A 14,046-nucleotide genomic window follows, 5' to 3' on the forward strand; every position below is an offset into this window, starting at 1 on the left:
ACTTCCCACCACGCGGCGCTCAAAGACCAACCTGCAGAATATTTTTCAACCAGAAAAAGTTCCCCTCGCCACACTTCCCATTTCCTCCTCTCCCACAGTTGACTTGACGGCGGGGAGACTCCTTTTGTTGCTGCATCTCGGGGCCAGATAAGCCAAGCTAAGCGCATAATGGGCGATTTGCGGCGGGAGGCACAGCGACCCCTTTCCTCCGGCGATACCAGAGAAGCGCCCGAAACCGAACTCTCCTTTCTGCAGCATTTCAGAGCCTAGCCTCTCGGTTTTGTCTCTGAATTTTTGTTTTGTTTTGCGATAAGCATGCTTGGCTACTCCGAGCATTTGACTGCTTCTGCCGTCCATGTAAAGTGACCCAAGGCCATGTGAGGATGGGCATAGGCTAAGGGCCATCGTCCAAGAACCCTAGAGTTCGAAGGAACTACCGCATTTTCCGGACTATAGCCCGGACCCGGTACATAGTCCGCAGGGAAATATTTTGCGTCAACAATAAAAGTGCTTGCTTATGGCGAATTCGCGTGGTCAATCGTCGGCAACTTATTTTGCCGGGAAACCGGCAATTGGGGAGGAGGACAGACCGTTACGCCCCAAGCGGTTAACTTATCAACTACACGGATGGGGACAACAAATACAATGACGCAGCGCTCGGCCGACATAACCGAACGCGGCGTCAGCGTTCGACTGGAGTTCGTGTTCTCCGGCGAGGGGGAGGAGGGGCTCTTTTGTTTCCACGACGGCCTGCATGAACAATGCAGCATGCACGATCCCAGCTTAGCACAAAAGCCGAAGTGGGTCAAGCTCGCATTCTCTGAGAATAGATCCGGCACTTAACGTCGCTTCGTCGATTGTTAGTATTTTTTACATCAAAACTGTGCCCCGCGCTCTATTGTAGAAGATGACATGCCCATGCCCATAAGGCCTGTTGGCATGTGCACAGGCCTTGTGTTGAGTAAACACCGAGCGTGGGGAAAACAAACGGGTCAGAGCGCCCCCTATAGTTCGATCTCCTGCCCAATAGTGTTCGCGTGGTCAGTTTCCGGCCGGCGCGCACCGTTCGGGTGGTGGTTCTCCGGCATGCACCGGCAACTTTCCGGCGCTTTTTCCGCCCGAGCTCCGAACGGCCGGGCGAGTGGGCGCCAGACTGTATCCGGTGTCGTCACTTCCGAAATGAGAGAGAAGGTCAGTGAGAAAAAAAAAATGAACGAAAGAACGAAACTGATCTGAAGTAACTTTAGCAGCCGCTACGAAAGTCAATCCAAGTCCTTGGGACATGAGTGACGGCGGCGACAGGCTCTCGCTAGCGGTGTCGCGCGGGCAAGAGGCGAAGTAAACTGCCACCGTCTGGCGTTTCGTGTTCGGGTGGTGAGGGTCACGTGGTGTGCCGGCGGCGCGTTTCTGGTTGCCGGTTCCGCCGGCTCGTTCTCGCCGGCAACTGACCACCCGAATTCGCCATTAGATAGTCCGCACCCGGGACACAAACGGCACCCAGTGCAAAGCCCGCACTTAGCACCTAGTCCGAACGTAAAAAGTATCATACTCAGCAGACCTTGACAAACGCCTACTGTATTAGCTCACGATGAAGCTTTATCGTACGTAAATCAACATTAGTATAGTCCGTTACTCATAAAATCCTTCACGATTGTCATAGTGAAGGATCTAGACAAATTATATTATTGTATTGTCCACACCTGTAGATAGTCCGCATCGGGTGAATTTTCAACTTCTAAACTTATATAGTCCGGAAAATACGGTACTACAGAGTGTATTGTGACCCTGGGTACTTGAAGAGGAAGTGGCGAGCCTTACAAAAAGTGTTTACGGGACGGGAATTCATGCCAGCGTGCGTACTCTAACATGTCCGGTGCTTTTACCCCAACCCACCTGGTGTTGCCTAAATGGGACACACGTTAGAATAAACAGTGCTGGGGGCTGTCAGACCGTTGTTTTTGTCCTGAAATTTGACCGAAACTCCAAATATTGAGATCTGCAAAAATCCATAATACGAAGCAGAGCCTTTTTTTTTTTCGGTTCCTTGGATTTTTATATTGCGTTTTGAGATCCTACTAGTGACCAGTGCCGCGTTTAGACGTCATATTGCACGTGGCCACACCGGTGACTAGAACTCCACCTTTCCGTAAACAAAAGTTTAAAGTACAAGTTCACCCGTCAAATTTTGGGAGTGTAATTACAATATTGCGTTAATTTTTCTCAACTCATTATCTCTTCTCGAAATGGTTAATCACTTTAGTACAGTCGCCCTCTTGAGACTTCTAGGCGAGAGATGGCAAAAGCATTTTCCAAAACTAACTGTTTTACATTACCGATTCCTTTCTTAAAAATCACTAAAACTTAATTATATCACATTACAAATTACTGATTACTAAAACTATGGGCATTCTCTTCGTATTACATTTAATTTTTGCAGGTAGAGTTTGCTTGTCGATAATGAAATATCAGTCTGCTGTTGCAAACAGTGCAATGTAGGCACAATATAATATATTACTGTCATGCCGCAACCTTGTTCAGGAAGCCGCCGATGACAACGAGGTTTTACGATGCGCTAGTAACTCCAAAGTATCTGAATCAGTGGTGTCGCCATGCTGTACTACAGCGCAACATATGAGATGAGACCATAACCGTGCTCTCGCAAGCTCGTTTTTAATAAAAAAAGAAGATAATATTTTTTTCTTTAATTCTCTACTTGTGCTTGTAAGTTGCAACACAGCAAGAGCTACTCAAGTCTATTGTAATGTATCACTGATATCCGATAAGCTGAGGTGGCGTAACCTGTGCAGCATAAAATGCTTTGACGGAATCGTGTGTTCTTAGGTTCACACGTGAGGTGCGAGCTAACCTAACCTATACCTACAGCCAAGAATAAAGGCTCCGAGCATTAATTGGAATCCGACGGAAGCACTTCGACTTTCCGGACTGCCGTGACTATATCTGGAATGACTTCTCTAATCGAGGTGAACACACGCACACATATACCGGAGGCGCTGCTGAAGTCTCAGGGGCTCGGGTTTGCGTATAGATTATCATTTGCGCCGATACCCGGTTTTCGCTTTGCTAAAATATTTCAACAACTGCCAGTCTTGAACGGGTCAACAAAAGAACTGATCGTTTTCACGTAGTTGGGTTAAAACTATGTGGTTAGGCTACTGTATGGGTGCACTACTAAAACCAATTATAATGACATCTAAAGCGACAATCACTTTCCTGTGTACTTTATCTTGTAAATAACACTTTTGCGATTGACATGTACTTTGCGATTGACATGATTGGAACCTTACCAAATTCATTTCAAGCACCCCTTTTACCCTTTCCATCAGCCGGCTCTTCTCTAATGAGTAATAAAGATCCTTGATGTCCATTGACAACACATCTCCTTCCTTTCCATGATGATCATCGAGTATTGTGATCAACTCACTCGAATTTCTCAGTGACAAAGACTTATCTAGAATTGCATGTTTTAAACCTTTTTGAAGAAACACGGAGACTACCTTCTGCCAAGTCCCATTCTCATTGATCACTACTCTAAGTGGCATCTCCGGTTTATGATCCTTAAGGAAGAATTTTACGCTCAACGCTGAGTTCGACAAATTTAACATAGTCTTTGCTATATCTTCAAATTCGTCTTCCTCTAAAATGGAAACTATATTTTTCTTTAACTTTCCGATGTTTTCACTCCATTCATGAAACAAGGCCGGGCGACTGTAGCCTAGTGTGCTAACGCGCCATCTTGCAGAGCGTGCGGTCGTTGGTTCGATTCCCGAAAACACTCTTTTCTCATGTTTTTTAGTAAAATTCGCAAACAAATGTACAGGAGAACCGAAGCAAAGGCCAAAAAATAGAACTATTGTAATTCCATTTTATCACAAAATTTCTCACAACTTAAAGGCTTGTGCCAAGAAGTTCAATGTAGATCTGGTTTTTAGTTCGGATTATAAGTTGAGCAAGCTCACACCTTTCCACAAAAGTGTAAGGGAATGCGCAAAAACACATCGAGAAAAGTCTATTCCGTGTGGTAATGGAGTGGTATATGAAATCCCCCTGGAATGTGGCTTTAAATATGTGGGGCAGACGTCAAGGTGTATAAATGACAGATTGACTGAACACAAAAGGAATGTCAAAAACAACGTTGCCAATTCGGAAATAGCGAAACATGTTCAAGAATGTAATAATTGTATACCCCACTGGTCTGAAACAGAGATAATACACAGGGAGTTAAACGACATCAAAAGGGTTGTAAAAGAAACAATAAGAATGAAATCAATGGGCAACTGCATTAGTCAGGTGTCGTTACAGCTTAGCAGCAGCGCAAAATCATTCTTGCGGATTTGAAAGTTTTGTGAAGTGCTTGTTGAATGTGAAGGTGTAAGTGGTTTCTTCCTTTGTGTATCACGTGGATTGATATCTTCTGTTACCAGGATGCTTTGTGATTATGGGTCGGAGAGTAGAGGGAGAGAGTGTACTGTGTCCGCGAAGGATTCACAAGTGTCTTCCGGATGAGGGGAGCTATTGTTCATTGCTTTGTGGAAAACGTCAAGGTCGTTTGACAATTGTGGTGGAAAGATGTGAGACCTTTGTTATCTTTTGGCTTTCGAGATCGGGAAGGTGCTGTGGTGAAGTTTGTGGAGTGTATATAAGAAGGTGACCAAATAAACTTGTCTTTAGCTGTGTTAGAGACGTGTCCTCGACTGTTCATTTTTCTTCTACTTCGAAACTTTCCTCTTTTCCTGCCTCAGTCTCGGGCTAAGAACAAAATGGTTAACATCCACCAGCTCGCCTGCGCAATCACTACATTATCACGCTCTTCTACTAAGCACACTCAGTCTGTGTAGCTTTTCTATCTGATCGTTTTTTCTGTACCACGTATTTTTAAAGTTTAATGTCACGGTTTGAGCGGAGAACGTAACGTGGCTTTTCGAAGCTACTGGAGAATCCAGTGTATGTCTGTTATCTGTTTCAACGGTCGTTTACTTACAAAAGCAAGCCGGGTCTTCCTGACAGAATAAAGTGCTCCTCGCCGACATTTACGATTCTGCCCCATACCATGATTAGTTTAAGAAATAATCCAAATCCGAAAGCCCCGTTTCCATACCCCTGCCGCAAACCCCCGCGTTTTGTCACACATCTTCAAGATCCCCGGCTTTTAAAAACCAACGCCCGCTTAACAATTTTCCAAGCTTCTCCCCTTATATTGCTATCAACGCGTTTCTTCCTACGCATTGTATACATGATTAAGCAAGGGATGGAGTTGACAACGCGACCACAATTACTACTTTTGTGTACTTGTTTATCGAATGCGCTCTCGTGGCCCGAAGTCGTTATAGAGCGGAAGGTAAATACACTGCCAAAATAGTCTGTACATCTGTAACAAATAATTACTAATAATAAACAGAAACAAAGAAGCAGGTCACGGGCCACCGCAAAAACGTCACTGATGGCATTTATAATAAAGTTAGGTAATTGATATTAGCAACCAACCAGATGAGGTGGTTTTATCCGTGGACTGAGCAAGGTAGGAAAGATTAACTCGTATTTCAAATTAATGCTGGTGATTGGTTCCGGACACTTCATCGAACGCCGTCTCATCGAAGCCATTTAATCGAACGTTATTGAATCAAACGCCATTTGATCAAAGCCGTTTATTCGAATGCTTTAAAATAGTATTTGGAGATCGTTTCTCGTTTTTGGAAATAGTTCCTTTTGCATCGAAGGACAACTATATTCTATGCCATATTTTCAATTAAATGTCAGGACCAAGAAAAGAACTGCTTTTCTCCGGCAATATAATGGTAGTCGCATGAGGACAAACACGCGTACACTATGCAGTGCTGACTACCCCGCGACAACCAGAAAGTTTCTGGCTCAGTGACTTGGTGTGCGCCGCCTATTTGTGTCACACTTGTGCTACTAAGCTTGTCTAAAATAGGGAACACCCAAAATCACAATTGTTTTAAAGATGCCATTTACGCACGAGAAAACCAGAAAGTTTTAGATGAGGCGATGAAAGGGATAAAAAAAGGGTACAAATATTTTCGGACATTTCATTATGCACGTAGTTCGTAGCTCAGGCTCAAATCAATCACGATTTGCACAAGAAGCTGTCTGGTTTTCGAAGCTTTCTCCCAAGCCTCCCCGTTATTTACAGACTTGGGCTTGAAACATTGAACCCGAACACAAGAAAGAACGCAGTGGCGACTCCTCTCCCCCCCTTCCCCCTCGAGCGCCTTGATACCATGAGACATCGGAAGTGACTCAGTGCTGGGAAAAGTGACACGTGGCATTCGGATTTGGTGCAGCGATGCGCGCCAAGGAGCGAGAAGTCATATGAAACCCTCACAGCAGTGCATCTGCTAGAACAGCTTGTAGCGTTTCCATCAAGCCCCACCCCAGCGACCCGAAGGAATTCCGCAAGCAGGCTCTAAAGCGACCCATTGTGCGTTTCGAAAACCTTGAACGGGCAATAACGTTATCACAGAGTTCCTGGTATACTGAACAAAGAAGAATGATAAGTGCACCCTCCCCCCCCCCCCCCCCCCCTTCCTCGCTTTCAGCATGAATCACACACACCCCGTTCCAGTATTGCTTCTTTCTTTTTTTTTTTTTTTAATTCAATATTTCCAAGCGCGGGAGGCATGGGGTAGTCAGGGGTAGTGCGAGAGCGCCCTGTTTCAACGACTGCTCTTGTGAAAGATTGCATAACTTTTGTTTTTATATATTATTATGAAGCCGCCAGTCGCTGCAGTTATGGCTTAAAGGAGCAATGCAACCATTTTTGTACTTTGCGCAAATACCGCTTAAAACGAATCCCTAACGTTAATGACCTATGAAACACGCGTTCGTTCTTCACCCCACGCAATAGAAGTCCCAGAAAAAAATTTAAGAAAAACGAGCAGCGTTCACCCCCTCAACTCGCAGCCAGAACAAGCGGCCACGTGATCTGGAGCCGATTATATGCCGCCAGTGTTGATCATATCCACGCGCTGGGGTTGGCAAAGCGCACAACACGCGCTGAGTTCCAGACATTGTTATGGCTCGGCTATTGTCGTCGTTGCAGCGATTGGACACGGGCCATTACCCGAATGCTTCTCGAGCAAGCAATTATCACGAGCCCAAGTCGAGTGCCCACGCAATGCTCGGGTCCAATCTATGAACCGCATTCAAATATCGTCACTTGGGTGTACTGAGATACCCACGTTACGTCATCAAATTTTGCAAAGGAGAGATTGAATGAAAATGATCGCTTTTGTCCTTGAAATTACACCGCAACAAAAGAGTTTCTTGGACAGTGGCGTTGCGTGTGAGTATCCTTGAGTCCCAGGTGTGCCAGTAAGCTCGTGTAGAGTGAAAAACATTCCAATTGAATATCGTTGCACCGCTCCTTTAAAGAAGTCATGAAACGCTTTTTCAACTTTTTTCTGTTTAGCTTTCCTCCTCAACTCATAAATCGCGCATTGTACCAAACAGTTCAAGAAGTCGGAAAGGGGGGAGTCCCCTCTTGCTCGGAATCTCCCTTGTGTAGCCCGGACACAGCCATTGTCCCCCTAGAAGATTAGCCCGTCGCTCAAAATTCCGCTTTCCTCACCCCGTTCACCCCGAAGCTGACAGTGCTGTGGAAGCTACGTGCTCGTTGGGCCAGCCACACATTTTCCACGTGATCACGCTCTCTCGCGCATACCGACCCGCAGAGAATGAGGTCAGGTGATGAAAGGGAGGCGGCTGATTGGTCCGGCAAGCGCGTAGCTTCCACCGCAATGTCAGCTTAGGGGTAAAGGGATTAAGTGAGGTCCGGTGTCGTGTGACGTGCGCTTGGGCCCTGGTGACGCGCTGCGGGGGCCCGGAGGGGTATCCACACGAAGGAGAAATCCGCTCCTTTCCTCCGCGGAGCGCGCATCACGTGAGACATACGTCACCCCTTTTTGACGCCTCGTGGCGCCGTTCTCTCGTTCTCCTCCTTGGGAGAAAACCGGATACGTCACAGAAAAGCGAGGAGGAAAAGTCACGAGGGTGAGGAGGCGGCGCGGGAAGATCGGGAATATCCGGGCGAGCATTCGCACGACGGGGTGAGCCCGTCAGCCGCAGCGAAGAGAAAGACCGTCGCGCCCCCTACGTTCAAGCGAGGGTATTGCCGTTCGCTTTGCTCCGGTCGCCGGTTCGTGAGTATTCAAACATGGCCGCCTCGAAGCGTAAGTTGATCGGCATGGCCCTGCTAATCGATGAAAGTCTAGACTGTGATCACGCGCCCGCAAAACAACCGAGACCCTGGGCAAGAGAATGGCTCTTGCGAAAGGAAAGGGCTATTCAGAACACGCTACTGCCCGACCTTCGCCTAACTGATCCCAAGGCGTACCGAGAGCTCTTGCGGATGGATGAGGGCACGTTCGAAGAGCTTCTGGGCCTCGTAAGGCCATTAATTCAAAAAGAAGATACCAACATGAGGGAGTCGATCAAGCCCGACACCAGACTGGAACTCACATTGAGATTCTTAGCCACAGGTGGGTTCAGCTTTCTTCATTACGACATCCATGCAGAACGAGCACATTTGCGTCGCGTTTTAATGAAGAATTTCTTTTGACGCTGCTTTATGAACTTCCAATCATAATGATAGTGAAGTGTGTGTGTACCCAGTTGGGAAGCGCGTCGCTTGAAACAAAGCCTTAATCGAAGAGTAGAGTAGCAGGGGAAAGGATTTCAACCCTCAAATAAAGCCGAGTGCAGCAGTGCGTGAAATGTGCTTTCGCAACACGGTCGAGCATGTGCATACTACCTGAATCGAAACTGTAGCGATATAAAATGTCCTCGCTACGCGTCGATAACTTTGGGGGCTGGCATATCAGCATATCAAAATTTGTATAGCTCATTTTATCGATGCTAAATGATTTGACCCAATTCACAGTTGTTGGTTGTCATCTATTTGATTTTTCATGCTTTTTTATTTATCGATTACTTTGTATCTGGAATTTGACTAGAGCAGCTGGATGGCAAAATTTTAAATTTTATCCCCCCCCCCCCCCCCCCCCCTCTCCGATGTTTCAAGTCTAAACATATGTGCACTTACTTTCCAGGAGAGAGCCAGAAAAGCCTGGCTTACCAGTTCAGACTTGGCCACGGTACCGTGCACGCAATACTGTGGGAGACGTGCGCAGCAATATGCACCACCCTGGGCCACCTAGTCCACACACCTGCCACCGAGGAAGAGTGGTTGGCCAAGGCCGAAGACTTCAAGATGATCTGGCAGTTCCCCAATTGCGTCGCTGCCATTGATGGCAAACATGTCCAGATCGTTAAACCTGCGAGGTCTGGTAGTCTCTACTACAATTATAAAAAGACATTTAGTCTTGTGCTGTTCGCACTCACGGATGCAAGATACAACTTCATCTACGTTGACGCCAGTTCTTATGGCTCCGCAAGCGATGGTGGAGTTTGGGCAAGGACTCCCCTGGGCAAACAGGTGGCTAGAGGCAATGCACACCTGCCGAGAACAGTGGCTCTGCCGAACTCGCCGCTTCAGCTGCCGGCGGTGATTGTAGGAGACGATGCCTTTCCACTGGCTGAGCACCTTATGAAGCCGCATTCAAAAAGCAACCTAACGGACGAAGAGGCCACCTTCAATGAACGCCTCTCAAGATCTCGGAGGGTGGTAGAAAACAGCTTCGGCCAGCTGGCCAACAGGTTTCGTGTGTATCATACTACCATCTACGCCGAGCCTGACCATGTGAGAGACCTGATCAAGGCGACGTGCATTCTGCACAACCTCCTCAAGCGTGGTTCGAGCCCCCCACTGCCGGCCACTTCTGACAAACCGAAAACAACAAGCAAGTTGCTGCCTCTAGGGGCATGTGGTGCCCGGTATGGTGCAACTGCAGCATTCATCCGGAACGAGTTGACTAATTATTTTTCCACTGTAGGAGCTTTGCCATAGAATTCTGGGAGGTGAGGCCCAGAAGCAGACTAAAATTGAAAAAAAAAGTTGTTTCTGTTACCCCAACTCTAGGAAATAGATTTGGTTTGGGTATCTTGGGGGGGGGGGGGGGGGGGGGAGCTTGGGTTATCCTAGTTCGGGTCACCGGTCTACCGTTCACCTGAGACCGACATATGTAGGTCGCTTGACAATGCTACAATTCAATTCAGCAATAAACAAAAAAGAGATTTCTTTTTCATACATTCAAAGTTTGGTTGTTCCCTCGGGTTAGAAGAGCAACACAATAATGGATGTTTTACAGTGTTTTGGTGTGTTTAACTGTGCAGCCGACAATTTGTGATGGCATAGGTAATTTCATATTTTAGCAGATTCAACATTATTTGGAAGGAACAAATTTTATACAATGAAATATTTTTTTACATTAACAACAGCATTTACTTGGGTGGCATCTCTGTGTTCTCCAGAGTGGTAGCGTACTCAAGCATCAAAACTTGAAACCAGCTTTGTCTTTCAGCTGGCTGACGCCTGAGGCGGCTAGCGATGAGTCTGCCGAAAATGGCGCACTCGTCATCCTCCGTGGGTACTGTCAAGGCGGCAGCAATGTTGTTGAGGGCGGCCAGCCTGCCCTCACAGCTGTCGTCGCTGCCCTTCTTCGGCTTTTTCTTTTTCGGCAGCTGTGGCTCGCGCTGTGGCTCTGGCTGCGGGTCGTCCTCCAAGTTGTCCGGCTCAGACGGACTGTCGACTGGAGCCTCCCCGTCAACCACAGAAAACGCCAGGTCTTCCTCACGAAGCTCCTGAACACACACAAAAAAAAAAAAAAATGCAATTACCGCTACCCATAAGCACATCTCCAAGGCAACCGACAATACGTGTGAAGATGTAGTACAGCACATCGTCGATGCTGGTCACCAAGTTTGTTATGAGTTTTTTTTACGTCCACTGACGAAACGACTTTGCAATTGATGGTATTTGATTGCTTCTGATGCTTAGTATGCTAGGTAAAACTTGAAACCACCGTTGGAAAGCTAGAAGTGAACACAGTTTTACTGATTCCCAGCACCACACAAATTGAAATCAGCACTCGTTTCCATTCTACGAATTCAATTTCACGTATTGCAATTTATTGTGCATTAATATAGGCACAATCACACAATCACATAGAAACCGTCTCTAGGGAAGTGACAATGAACCTTTTTCAAGAAGCGTCCCATGCATGCGCGAGCTGGGGAAGCACGTGCCCAGGGGCAATGCACCAGATTAGGGCTGCAAGCGACTCCTGTTTCGACATGTTAGACCCTCGGTCGGTACATCTTAAACTTCGGGGCGTTTTGCCTCTGGGTGATTGGTCAAAAACCAAGCACCAGCTGTTTGTGTTTCAATCTGCACATTTGTGGGAAGTTGGAAAACGCAAACAGACTGAATGTCAATAAGTATATCTGCCTAAGAGCCCCACTATAAAATGTTCTGTCCGGCGAATTTTCATAACATTAATGGAGACATACTAAATTTGAGTTTTAAAGGAGTCAACCAAAGGGCCCTTCAACGAACAGGATTTTAACGAGTTGACCGGAATCCGGAGTACATATAGCATTAAAAATTATTCATATGAAAGTTGGATTGTACCTCTTCTACTCCCAGTACGTGTCCTTGGGGTGGTGGCGGACACTTTTGCTCAAGAAAAGAGAGCGCGCTAAAAAACTTCCATTTTCCAACGTAGGTGGGAGCAGCTTGACCACTTCTGACGAAGGTCTTCTTTTTTTTTTCGTCCTGGTACTGACGTCTTTTGTTGTTGAACTGTCTTTTTATTTCATCTGAAAGGAGAAAAACAAACTAGTACAGTAAGCTAGAAACGGTAATGTCTCAGAAATCATTTGAAAAAAAAACTGGACTCCGCTGCACCAGATGCATGCTCTCAAGATGGGACTGATAGTTGATTATAATTTAAGTTCATTCATGCCGAAACGGTCGCACTGTCAACATGAGTGGGTGACTTCCAAAGTAATCAGCGTGTGTATTAGTAACATATACCCACGTTGTAACCTTTGGTCCTTTACACCGATTCGAAGATCTAAAGGACTTGGTCAGAAGTTGGTAGCCCACGCGAGCGTGGACACCTGCGAGCGACGCAGGAGTAGAGTCTTCGAAGCCGTACTACGAGGGCTCGCTCTCGTAGTACGGCTGCGGGAACGCTAGTCCTGCGTCACTCGCACCTCGATAACAAACGCCGACGGTGACAGGATCCTCGTACGGAGGCGAGCCGTTCCGGAGACTAGAGGGGTTTGCTCCAAACTTTTGAGAAATACTACAAAAAGAAACGCGCACTGACGGCTCGAGCAATAGCGGGCTGTTACGGATGAGCGAGCTGTATTGAAGCAATAGAATATTGCCGCTGTACACGGCCGATACATTTTAATTAAAACTAATGCATATTCAAAGAGCGACAGCCGCGATGTTCGTGCGAGAACGAGCGTTTGCACGTGGTTCTATTCTACGTACCTGGTTTCAGGGCATTCAGGTTCGGAAACCTTTCCTGCAGCCGTCTGCATATTTCCTTCCAAATACGGTCTTTGTTGTGGACGTTCTTATACCCCTCATGGTCGATTTTCCACAAGCATTCGTTCTCTTCAACCATCAAAAATAACGTAAAAAATGCCTCCTCGGAGAGCGCGATGTCGGCAACTTGACCGTTGGTCGCCATCTTTCTCCGCACTCCGTACGACGGGGCCAACGGGGCTTCTGTCACTCGCTGACAGCCTCTCCGGGGCGATCGCGGCAGCGCCGCGGAGGCAGGCAGCGCGTCACGTAGAACACGTGACCTCAAATTCTGATGACGTGTACGCTTCGCCGCGGGTATTTCGCGAGCAAATCTCCGTCGTGTGAGTACACCATAATTCCGCAAGTGCGCGCGGCGGAGCCGGGGACGGAGTTTCCCGGGTTGCTGACGTCACGACATCCGTCCGCGGAGTTCTCCTTCGTGTGGATACCCCTTTATGGTGGTTAGTAGCCCGGTGACGCGCTGCGGGGTCCGCGGATGTATCACAGTGAAAAGGCGGAGAGTTTACGAAGGGAAGGAGGTACGAAATAGTCCGCTATGTTTTGCAAATTTTTGTAGCGAAAGTCAGGCTTCTGACTTTCTGCCTTTGTTCTTTTGGCCCACTGAACGATGTGCTATTAGTAAAATCCCAATATAAATTGATTTACTCCAGCCCAAAATTCGTTTCATGGGTCCTTTAAATCTCTGATGAGCCCGGATACTTGGCGTTTTACAAATTTAGAAAAATACAAGGACAGTCAAATGGCTCTGTCTTTATTCGCAAGGTTGTTGGATTCTTCAGACTGGGGATCCGAACAATTCAGTGTAGGAAGTTGCGGTGTAGGTCGTTTCGGTGCCGACATTTCGGAGCACGGACTTTTCGGTGCAGAGACTTTTTGCTGCATGGATATTTTTGTGTAAATACACGTTTGGAAGTTCGAATAGCTGAGCTTTCCAGCAGGCATTGCGGACGGCTAGCGGACATTTCATCGAACACCGTTTCATCGAATGAATGGACATTTCATCGAACGCCATTTCATCGAACGCCGTTTCATCGAATTGCTTAGGGCCGTTTCATCGAATTTCTCTGTATCGAGTTTTGAGGCATAACAGTGCTTTGTAGATGTTTTACCTTACATTTGTTAAGACTAAGGTAGTTAAGAAACAGTCTTTAGGGTGGAGCCAAATTACTAGAAATAAAAACCATTGGTATAAAAACAAATGGGTATGCGACTTACTGAAAAGTTTTACTCATGTGCCTGTCAGAAAACATGATACTGGAGGTAAAGGACCGACACTTAAAACACTTTTGAATGTCTGTCGTTTTTTTTTACCGGCTGTCCGGGGGTTTCGGTAATGTGCCATTCACACCAGCTCATTTGCACACTTACGCTTAGTGGAAGGTTTATTCACGAAAAGCATTTAACTGCCAGGGCAGCACGCTTATAATAAAACGATGCTCTGTCAGGAGAGCACACGAAATAAAATACAATAATACTCTGATTATCAGGTTTTTGCTCAGATTGCACGTTTCTGCTTTTTTTTTTTTAGTTTTCAAACTCTACAGAGT

At 46.6% G+C, this 14,046-nt stretch overlaps 2 protein-coding genes across 2 annotated transcripts; one reads left to right on the forward strand and one right to left on the reverse strand.

The window, feature by feature from the left end:
• Window positions 1–8,151: 8,151 nt before the first annotated feature.
• Window positions 8,152–10,034, forward strand: LOC115313170 (protein ANTAGONIST OF LIKE HETEROCHROMATIN PROTEIN 1-like). Its single transcript, XM_040212072.3, has 2 exons — window positions 8,152–8,516; window positions 9,087–10,034. Exons 1-2 carry the CDS (start codon window positions 8,192–8,194, stop codon window positions 9,941–9,943), a joined length of 1,182 nt encoding a protein of 393 aa, XP_040068006.1. The 5' UTR covers window positions 8,152–8,191; the 3' UTR covers window positions 9,944–10,034.
• A 297-nt stretch (window positions 10,035–10,331) lies between these two features.
• Window positions 10,332–12,641, reverse strand: LOC115313174. Its single transcript, XM_029972104.4, has 3 exons — window positions 12,440–12,641; window positions 11,567–11,754; window positions 10,332–10,737 (listed from the first exon to the last, which is right to left on the reverse strand). The coding sequence occupies exons 1-3, from the start codon at window positions 12,639–12,641 to the stop codon at window positions 10,378–10,380; spliced, it is 750 nt and encodes a 249-aa protein (XP_029827964.1). The 3' UTR covers window positions 10,332–10,377.
• Window positions 12,642–14,046: the final 1,405 nt, after the last annotated feature.

The sequence above is a fragment of the Ixodes scapularis genome, unplaced genomic scaffold (assembly GCF_016920785.2).
Source record: "Ixodes scapularis isolate PalLabHiFi unplaced genomic scaffold, ASM1692078v2 PGA_scaffold1__304_contigs__length_218370807, whole genome shotgun sequence".
NCBI classification, from domain to species: domain Eukaryota; kingdom Metazoa; phylum Arthropoda; class Arachnida; order Ixodida; family Ixodidae; genus Ixodes; species Ixodes scapularis.

What these genes read in the sequence shown, in the direction of transcription:
- LOC115313170 (XM_040212072.3), top strand. Translation starts at nt 8,192, where the DNA reads ATGGCCGCCTCGAAGCGTAAGTTGATCGGCATGGCCCTGCTAATCGAT. An exon ending in ATTGAGATTCTTAGCCACAG is followed by an intron (nt 8,517 to 9,086) that starts GTGGGTTCAGCT and finishes CTTACTTTCCAG; the next exon opens with GAGAGAGCCAGAAAAGCCTG.
- LOC115313174 (XM_029972104.4), bottom strand. Translation starts at nt 12,641, where the DNA reads ATGGCGACCAACGGTCAAGTTGCCGACATCGCGCTCTCCGAGGAGGCA. An exon ending in CCTGAATGCCCTGAAACCAG is followed by an intron (nt 11,755 to 12,439) that starts GTACGTAGAATA and finishes TTCTCCTTTCAG; the next exon opens with ATGAAATAAAAAGACAGTTC. An exon ending in ACGTACTGGGAGTAGAAGAG is followed by an intron (nt 10,738 to 11,566) that starts GTACAATCCAAC and finishes GTGTGTGTTCAG; the next exon opens with GAGCTTCGTGAGGAAGACCT.